Source organism: Lathyrus oleraceus, chromosome 1 (genome assembly GCF_024323335.1).
Source record: "Lathyrus oleraceus cultivar Zhongwan6 chromosome 1, CAAS_Psat_ZW6_1.0, whole genome shotgun sequence".
NCBI classification, from domain to species: domain Eukaryota; kingdom Viridiplantae; phylum Streptophyta; class Magnoliopsida; order Fabales; family Fabaceae; genus Lathyrus; species Lathyrus oleraceus.
Window position 1 is genome coordinate 331,738,839 of NC_066579.1, and position 10,564 is coordinate 331,749,402.

General features: G+C 33.3%; 1 protein-coding gene across 1 annotated transcript; it reads right to left on the reverse strand.

Annotated features, from left to right (window-relative positions):
- Window positions 1–8,339: 8,339 nt before the first annotated feature.
- Window positions 8,340–10,564, reverse strand: LOC127134172 (protein COBRA). Its single transcript, XM_051061784.1, has 4 exons — window positions 10,300–10,564; window positions 10,060–10,139; window positions 8,864–9,320; window positions 8,340–8,763 (listed from the first exon to the last, which is right to left on the reverse strand). Exons 1-4 carry the CDS (start codon window positions 10,379–10,381, stop codon window positions 8,705–8,707), a joined length of 678 nt encoding a protein of 225 aa, XP_050917741.1. The 5' UTR covers window positions 10,382–10,564; the 3' UTR covers window positions 8,340–8,704.

Consider the following 10,564-nt stretch of genomic DNA (forward strand, 5'->3'; position numbering starts at 1 on the left):
TGGTTTAAATGCGAGTTTTCTCCTTAAGATGACAATCTGTCTCTTTCTCATAAAACCAACCTCAACAAATCCCTTCTTACTTTTGAACCCGAACTATGAGGTTTTGATCCCTCACGGGTACGTAGGCATAGGACTCAATGTCTTCCAAATCATCAAACAATAAAACCAAATACAAAATATATATATCTAAAAGGTTCCTGTAGAGTACTATAGATGATTAGGATGTTGATACCTTCCCTTTTCATAACACACCCCCGTACCTTTAGAATCTTCCCCCTTTTCGCTTAGCTTAAGTTTAATCTTCTAGCTTTGCATATACATATTGGGTTTATTTTTGAATCTTTTCCCCTTCCCTTGGATAAATTAAAGTTCGGTGGTGATATTTTGATTCATGAGTCAAGTCTAATTAATAGCTTGGTCTCCAATTCTTCACCGCGACAACGTGACATTTGAGAAAAATGAGCAAAGAGGCAAGAGGCAAGATGATCAAGGGAAGAGAGTGAAGGTTCCAATTTAGAACTTTTACAAGGAATTAGGATAAGGGTAGGAATTCGGCTCAGTAATAGGGGTGTGATGAAGGGTAGAGTGGAAGGACTCTTAACCTCCATAAGGTTTGTTCTTTCTATGAGTTATGATGAAATGGTGATAGAAATTCAATGGTAATTCTGTTTTTATATGCCCTGATGTGAATTGCAATTGTGTGTGTTGATGTGTTATTGTTGTGTTCTTGAAATCAAATGAATCCATGAAAATTGATATGAGATTGAATGATTTAGGGCATGAATCCTAGTGTCTAGTTCATGAAAAAAATTAATAGGTTGATGATAATTACTGTAGCGGGGTTTTCGTTACCTTTAGGTTTATTGACTAAATCAAAAGTAAACATACAATTCGAGTCGCCACCGCACTTTTATTTGTCCAAAGGAAAGGCTAAAAAGCGAACAAAAGCCAAGGTAAGAAGTTTTTCAAATCAAAAACTAATAAAAATGTCAGAGATCTGGGTAAGGGGGTTGGTTATGAAATGGGAAGGTTTTACGCACCCAAAACATCCTTAGTACTCTAAGGGAACCATTTTTGCAAATATGTATTGTAGGTCGGTATTTGTGAAAATATTTGTACAAAAGATTGGGGGGATGAGAAGAGAATAGATTATATTTACAAATTTTATTGTTTGAATGGATAAACCCATTGCCTACGTACCATCACAAAGGAGGATCAAAACCTCGTAGTTCGGGGTAAAAATCTCAAAGATTGGTGAATTGATTTGATCAAAAGCCTTAAGGTCTTTTGTTATCAAAGGGAGAAAACTCAACCTAAACCAACAATCCACCATGTGAGGAAGGCTTCAACAGACTAGTGAGGGGTTAGCCCTATAATAAGTATGGAAGACTTATAATCCAATCACTAAGGATGAGGTGAGATTTACATCAACCACTATGATAACTCAAACCTGTGACTAATGTTTATGAAAAGATTTTAACAAGGTGGCCATTGGAACCACAAAACAACTTGAAATGAGTTATATTTACAAGTTAATTTATTTACAAAATGAAGTCAAAGTTGAATTAGGATTTTTTCATAATGAGTATTTATGAAAAGAGTTTGAAAAGTCAAAGGCTTAAGGCCTAGGTTTCTAATTTGAAACAAAGTCAAAGTTTTGAAAATGATTTTTGGCTTGGGTTGGAGTGAGGAGAAGAAGAGAAGGGCTAGTCCTAAAGCATACAAAGATAAGAGAAAAAAGATAAACCCTTGGAGTTCCTTTTCTTGAAGTCATAGATATGACTCAAGATGCTCCTTTCCTTTGGACTTAGCACACAATCAAGCAATCAAGCAATTTCAATTCAAGCTCCTAGGATCTCCATTTGGCTTGTCTCTCTCAACTTGGTTACTCATGACAATGGTCTTCATTTCACTATCTCAAGATGGAATCCCTATCACACAAGAGCAAACATCAAAAAGTTCACAGCACAATAAGAGGAATGGACAAAGAATAAGTTTAGATGAAAAGTCCTTTAAGACCAACTTTGAAATTTAGCATTCTAAAGGCATGAGGCCTAGTTGCTCTTCAACAAATTTAGCATTCTAAAGGCATGAGGCCTAGTTGCTCTTGAACTCCTTTAAGCATAGGTATGTCCTAATTCTAAGTCCTTTCTCCTTTTGCAATTGGTTCACACAAAAAACAAAGACAAGACAAACACAAGATAACAATATATATATATATATATATATATATATATATATATATATATATATATATATATATATATATATATATATATAGATATATACAATAATGAGCTCAAATGAGCAAAAGAAAAATGACATAAACATAAAATATGTGCTCAAATGAGCAAAGGGAAAAGCAATATGAATAAATGAGCAAGAAATAAATGGCATTAAAAGTAAAGGGTAAAGGGCAAGAAATTAAATGCTCAAATTAAAGTTAGTAATTAGTGAAGTTATGTTAGTTGGTCATAAGACAATGTAACGCTATGTTAAGCAATCGTAAGTGGACTAATGTAGTAGTCACGCCTATTTGAGGCCGGTCAATAAAACTATAGGCAAATAAATACAAGTTAGAGATCATGACTAGTAAGCCAAGTTCCACAAACTTGCCCTGCCAAAACAAAAGGGGAAGGGCCTTGTATTGTCTTTAGGTTTTTTGCTTGACCAAGAAGCAACCTATCTTGGACACAAAACAACTCACTTGATCATGGATCAAGTTGAGTTTGGTTTGGATCAAAGAAGGTTAAACCTCTCATTTGTCAAGACCAACCATAAGAACTTAACTCATTGGCCAATTGATGGGAAGAATGGGATGAAGATGAAAGGGAGGGAAAAGGAAGACAAGTATCAAATCCAATTGATCAAATGTGAACCAAGTCATCATCAATCAATGCCAAACAGAAAAGAAATGAAGATTACAAGTCAACAAGTCAACCATAATTTTTTAGTATTTTTTGAATTAAAATAAAATGCAAATAAAAATAATCAAAATAAGGTCAAACCTCAAATTCAATTCAAATCAACTTCAACAAGTCCAATTAAATTCTCATAGGTCTAACATGGTCAAACAAACTTTGACTAATTTTCTCAACAATTTTGGAAATCAGAAAGTATTTAAAAACAATTAAAACACTAGAAAAATAACACAATATGAACTAAAATCTCAAATCAAATAAGAAATTGATGAGACTATTTTTCATTGACTTATCATGATCCATAGGTGTTAGGAAAATATTTTTGGATTTTTCAAATATCAGAAAGTATTTTAAAATGAATTAAAACTATTAAAAACCAAATAATTCACAAAAAATATTAAATGAAGTCACATAAATAATTAAAAATCAAAATATGAAACTAGATTTTTCAAGATTTTTTTTGGAATTGGTCTCATATTTTTGTGACTTCAAATAAATTTTCTATGAATTTTTGAAAATAAAAGGAATTAACTAAAAATAAAAGAAAATAGAAATGACTGAAAAAAGCGCAGCCACTGGATCAGGCTCATTAATTGACGTGGCTAGGAGAAGCGGTCCAGATGTGAGGACACAACGTGCACTTGAGTCAAACGCGTAACAAAGTGATTTAAAAAAGGTAAACACAATGGATGCTCAGGATTATAACGTGGAGACACGATCCAAGGGTGAATGCATACACGTGGTGATGGTGGTGGAACCCACCATCTTCTCCGGTGAGCTACCAGAATCCGGCCACAACTTGCAGATAAATTTTTTTTTTAACAAAAATGAAAAACAAGGACATCAAATTAAAGCTCGTGTGATGTACATCACCACTGTATCCATGGATCTTCCTCACTCTTCCTATTTTGAGAGAAATGTGAAGTGGAAGATCATGGTGTTCAAACTGAAAGTGCACGAAATGGAAAATTGAAACCACCATTGGCTTGCCTCAAGTGTGAGGACTTCAGAAAACCACACAAACAAGAGAATACTACATTGAATTGCAAGATCTAGATCCAAAAAGTTTGAAGTTCTGCCTCTGAATTGGAGCTCTTAAGGCCACGAATTCTTCAAGATCTTGATTCCTTTTTTGCTCTGGAGATGTGATGGAGATGAGAGGCTAAGGAAATGAGCTTTGAAAATCAACTAATAATGTTAAATTTCAAGCTTGAAAATGAGAGAGAAATATGGAAAATTCCTTTGGTATTGGTTAGGATTTCAGTGTTGCAGCATTTCAGGTCTCCAAAAGGTTACCAAATGAGTGAGAATGAAGCTTTATTTATAGTTGAAATATGGCTGAGTTCATGATTCCCTCATGTGCATGGCAATTTGAAACTTGATGCATGGGCCTGTACAGGCGCATGTGAGGCCCAATGATGGGTGCAAAACCAGGATGAACTCATTTGAAATGGAATTGGACGTGTGCATGTGATGTGATCAGCTTGCACATTAAGTTTCAACATGAAATGCAAAAATGAACATAAAGAAAGAGCTCTTCGAAACTCGCCAATGAAAAATCCAAAAAAGTAACGTGAGTAATGGTTGGAAAGCCCTTGAAATAAGGAACAAAAGTCATGTTTTACAAAAATTCATTTGGCATTTGGAAATTAATGAAAACTGGCTGTGAAAATTTGGGTACAAAACATGTTTACATCACCTTTGAAATTTTTCACCAAAAGTAAGTCTATTCAAACCCTTCTGTTTCCATGATGCAAGATTCAAATGGAAAACCTCCAACATAAAATTTGTATATATTTTAAAGATGATCAATCTAGACTCAAATTTTGCATCATTTGGATTTTCCATGACAACGTTATGGGCATTTGAAGTTGGGTACTTTTTCAAATTCAATGAATTAGGTCCAAGGTGACCTATAATGTTTTGTATTATCACATGTATTTATTTTAGGATTATGAAATTTTGTCCAACATAACATTTTAAGTAGACATCTTAAGATTTCCAATTAATTTGGTCTCACCTCTAAATCATAAAAATTAAGGGAGTTGTGTCCTTGGTAAGTTGACTCAAAATTAGGGTTTCAGTCAAAATGACCTATAATGTTTTGAAATGAATGATGACCTTCCAAGTTTCAAATGGATTTTTGAGGAACATGAAAGTTGTTAATATGGTTCTTAATATCAGTTTTTCTCTTGGGGTCATCTTCATTTGACAAACACATCAAAAGTTGTATCTTAGTGATCCTTAGTTTAGTCAGATGACTTGATTGGTCAACTTTTCAAGGCCAAACTTCCAATCTTGATGAATAAATGATTGAGGATCCTCAAATAGGTTCACATATGCATAAAATAATGAATGAAATAACTTACCTTGATTAAATTTGATCATAGGTTGAGGTTGCTTCACGAGCAAGGCACAGTCAAAGCATAGTTAAATTAGGGTTTCCTTGGGAAACAATCCTCAAGCCCTTTGGGTTATCTTGATAAAATTGGCAAATTGAGATACTTATGAGACATATATGATGATTAGGAACTTTGTGGACCATTTTAATGCTTTTTCTCATCTTCATCTAGCCATTACATTGAGCTTAGGAGCCTCCTAGGAGCATTGGAGCACATGATCACTTGAGCTTCAAAACAAAAAGAGTTAGTGACATATTTTTATACTTTTGGTTAGTAAACAAATAATAAAAGCAACAATATACAATACAAGCATGCTTGGTGGTCTCAAACCACTCACACAAGTCCCAACCCTAGGGTCAATGAGCCAAACATGTTATGATCCTTGAGGCAATGCACTAGTGCAATAACATGATGCCATGAGGGATCTTAGGGTTAAAATTAGGGTCTTACAATTACCATGATATATGTATTTACCTTGTTAGAAAATATATGGGGATGTTTTTGGATGCACAAAATTGGAATCGGTTGGTGGTTGAAGTGAAAACTATGAGGAATTCACGTAAAAAGGGGAAAAAATTGGGATTTTTGGAAAGGTGCACTATGACAATCAATTGTTGTTTTGTGACAATCGGTTGTTATGCTTAAAAAATGTGATTTTTGGACTGCAGAGGTTAGAACAATCGATTGTTGTTTTGCGATAATCGGTTCTTACTGTATCAGTTTTGAAAATTTTCGTGTTTTGGACTTTGACATACTTTGACGTTTTACCTCATAACTTTTTAACCATGTATCCAAATGATGAGTCGTTTGAAGTGTTAGGAAGCTAACACATAGAGCTATAACATGATATATATATATATATATATATATATATATATATATATATATATATATATATATATATATATATATATATAGGTGAATTGTTTGATTATTATTAATATGTCTAACATATTTGTGAAGTTGATTATTTATATGTTCGATTGATGAATCAATGCATTGTTGTGATAGTGTCAAGTGATAATGATGTTGATATATTGATGTTGTCAAGATAATGTTGTTAAGGTGTTAATGATGTGGTTGTGATGTTGATATGGTGTTGAACATGACTATTACGTTATGAGAATTATGTGTTGTTATTACATGATTGTATGTTTATGAATATGCATATGTTGAGTTGATGAAGTTGATGTTGTTGTTGGTTGTAGTAAATATTAATTAATGTTGTGTATGGTATATGATGTTATGATGATTTTTTTAATAAGGTTGTATATTCAAATATATCCATGCTAATCATACCAACATTCACACATCAAGTATTATCATCCATACAACACGTCAACAAATGATCATTCACAAATGCAACACTAATGCAACTGTACTCAACAACTGACTCAACTTACATGCGGTACCATTCATGAAAACTCAAGTTCATCTCGCTCGTGATCCCCACCATAAGACCAGAGCATACCAAATCGTTACCATCACAATAGGTAACTATTTACCATCTCCCATCTAGAACCGACTATTCACTCCCGATCCCCGCCATAGGACCAGAGCACACAAAGTTGTTACCATCACCATAGGTAATACTTCACTAATTCATAATTTGAATTAGCTATTCGTTCCCAATTCATACCACCGGACCAAAGCATACCAAAACTAAACTGAAGTTCGTACACCATGAATACATGACTCAACAACATGCACTTAAACACATGCATATATGGCGCCTCTTCTGACCGTGCACAACACCAATAATGCCAACAACATAATCATGATAGGAAACATATCATTGAAAATTCGCAAGTCTTCCACTAATTTAAAATTATTATAAGTGTCTTTTAATACAACTGATAATCACAAACAAACTGAAAACTTAAAGCCAAATGCTAAACAACACAAATCTGAAATCTGGTCTTCCTTCTATTGTACACACCCCAATAGTCTGTAAACCCTTCAAGATCTTCGTTCGATCTTGGACCAACCACCTCTTCAGAACCAAAGCACTCCCAGATTTCATTTGCAATGATATTCAATCGAACTTACCAAAATTTCCTTGTCTGATTCGAGTGAAGCAAATTCATGACTCAAGTCACATGATTCGAGTCAAACAAATCTATGACTCGAGTCAATGTGCCTTTTAACTCGAGTCAGGAAAGACCTTGAATTGAGTTAAGTTTTTGAGCGTTGAAATCCAAAATTTTGATTTACTCATGATTCTAGTCAAACAAAACAGTGTCTTGAATCAAGCTTGTATGAAAATCTTGCTTTGAGTCTCTAATTTGTGATTCAAACAACATAGAGTTGACTTTTGATCAATTGCTCAATTTTAAAAAATTGTGAATGATTTCAACTTAAGAGAGAATCAGTGGAAATTGTGAGGAACAACAAATATGATAATACGATAAATTTAAAATGAGAAAAAAGGATATGCATTGACAGTGTAAAATAATTTTACACTTTCAATCAATCACCATAATGTATTCTTCCAAATCACTTTGATATTTTAAAGTTAATGTATGACATGGCTGAAAGATGAATTCTTATTGAATGATAGTGTAAAACTATTTTACATTTTCAACGTATTATCTTTAATCTCATTTAAAATATCTAAAAATGTGGCAAATATCAAAACACATAAATTCATATTGTTAGGAACGAAGCAATTTCAATCTCCCTTTTTGATGTTTTACAAATTTCAAAATATTTTGGATTTCTCACGGAGCGACGCAAAAAACGGCTTAAGTCCCATGCATTCAACATTTAACGCGCATAAACATTTAAGATATCTCATAAACTTTTCACCGTTTAACAAAGAACAAAAAGAGAGACAAAAATAAGACTAAAAATGCATATGATGACAAAAACATCAGTTATGCCTTCACACTAATAATTGCCACATATCAAAAACGTATAAAATACATATGCAATTTCAGGTAGATTATTTCATTGTAGAGAAGTATAGATAACATAGAAGGAGAAACTAACTACATAACACAATTGCAATCACAAATAATAACACCACATGGATACATATATCACAATTTAATCAAAAAAATTAATCACCAATTTTTTCAAATAGAAACAACACATATACCACACATATCATTAACTTGAAAGCAAAGCGGTAAAGACAGAAAGATAAAACACACAAAACAAGAAAATAAAACATTGAGCAAGACAACTACTCTTTGTCTCTATAATCATCAATATTACAAGGCGTTCCAAGTTATTCTTTATCTCCAAAATCAATAGCATACTTTGTCAGTAAGGCAACCTAGCTGACGAAGAGTTTTGAACTTTTCCAAAATCAATAGTAGTGCTTTTGTAGAAAGATTTTGAGAAATCTCGTATTCAACAACTTTCATATTTGATTGTTCATACTCTAAGTCTTTTTTGAAGTCTTTGAGAATAAGTGCAGATAATATTCCATGTCACTGTCATAAAATATACATCATATTAAAAGAGAATCTTGAATTTGGTTTCCATACTCATAAATAACTCTTCTGAATAACTTACAAGGCATAGATAACTTACTCAAGGCTTGTGTGACTCTTCTCTTGTCACTGGTAATAAATTGAGTTGGTTTGACAATTTTTGCAGGACCACAAGTATAACCAGGACCAGGTGCTCTGAGGGTGAAATTTCTTGGAAGTGTAACCGTTTTATTAGTTGTTCCAGCTGAGCCAACAATAACCTGAAAAGAACTTACGGCATTGCTCGGATCCTGAGCCCATGAACTCAAGACACCACCTTTGCAACAATTTCCAACCTGTTGGTTGTAAGGTGTTCCCGGTAACAAATCAACTACGGTTGGGTCTTTCTTACAACAATGTGGAATTTCTGCTTTGAATTTCGAACAATCTCCTTGGTATGTTGTTTGGCTTCCAATCATGTTCCAAATTATTTCCTTTTTAGCCCATGTCCACCCTAATGTCCATCCTGGCTTTTGAATATGACGATATTGTTGAAAGTTGTACATTGTTACAATAGCCTATGAAACACAAACAAAAAGCAAACAATAAGTTCAAAAACATGACACCTGAAGCATGACCTGAGTAACCCTCCGAAATAGACTTGTAAAGTGAGGGATATATCCCAATTATAAATTCCTTTTTAGGTCATATATTAAATCCAATTTCACGTCCAAAATTAGACATCCGTGTTGAATGTAATTCATTATGTGTGTCTTACTTGGAATACAAGTAATAGTTGGTCAGTAATAAAATTTTGCTTTAACTAAGTTAGTTATGACAGTTAGTGTGAATAGTTAATTAGAGTTTTGTTTGTTACTTGTAGTGCAAGTAACAACTCTATATACATTGTATTGTGAGTTTGTGACCATTCAAGTTAGTGCAAGTGTGTATCCCATTCTCTTCTTCGCTATCTTCATCTCTCTCTTCAATTCAACCAAAGGTGCAAAGTGTATGTGTGTAAGAACAAAGCTTAAGCGAATTCGAGTGGATCACTCATGTGCATGTCATTGAGTGTTATTGTTAATTCATCCTCACGAAAGTGGCTTCTATCGGAAGGTGAGAGATGTTTCACACTTTAAAACTCATTTGAAGCCATATCTAATCCAAAGTGGAACTTGGTAACAGTAATTAACCAATTAACCAATTGAGTCTTGACTGAAAAAAGATATGTACAATATATGAAGCTAAAAGATATTACATTGTGTTGAATATTTTTCCTTGCACTTTATCACAAATAAGGAAGTTTTGAAGACTTACAACATAACCATCTGCAGTCCAACTCATGATATCCCATTTGAGTGTTATATTTCCATTTGGATCTAACCGATCATAAGCTTCTGCAAATCAACAATCACTTTCAAATTATCAGTATAATTCAAACCGATTTTTCAACAAAATTATTGCTCTGTATACTAACTACATAGTTTCCAACTAGATTATACACTATTGAAGTAGATTTACGCTACATAATTGAAAATTTGAAGTAGAAAAAAAAACCTGTGGAAGTGAATGTTGAGCAAGAGAATAGTAAAACCAGTAAAGCTACAAAGCCAACACGAGATCCAATCGTTGAGTCCATTTCTTGGTGCAGCTTTTGTGATTGAAAGAGGCAAGAAAGCTCAAGTTGAAGTTCAAAATCTGCACCAGAATGGAAAAGAAACTGTTGATTTTGTGATGATGTTTACTATAATCATCAAGTTCCATGTAATAATTGTTTTTATTATGAAGTGATTTGAAAAGTATTTGGGGTATTTTGGGAAAA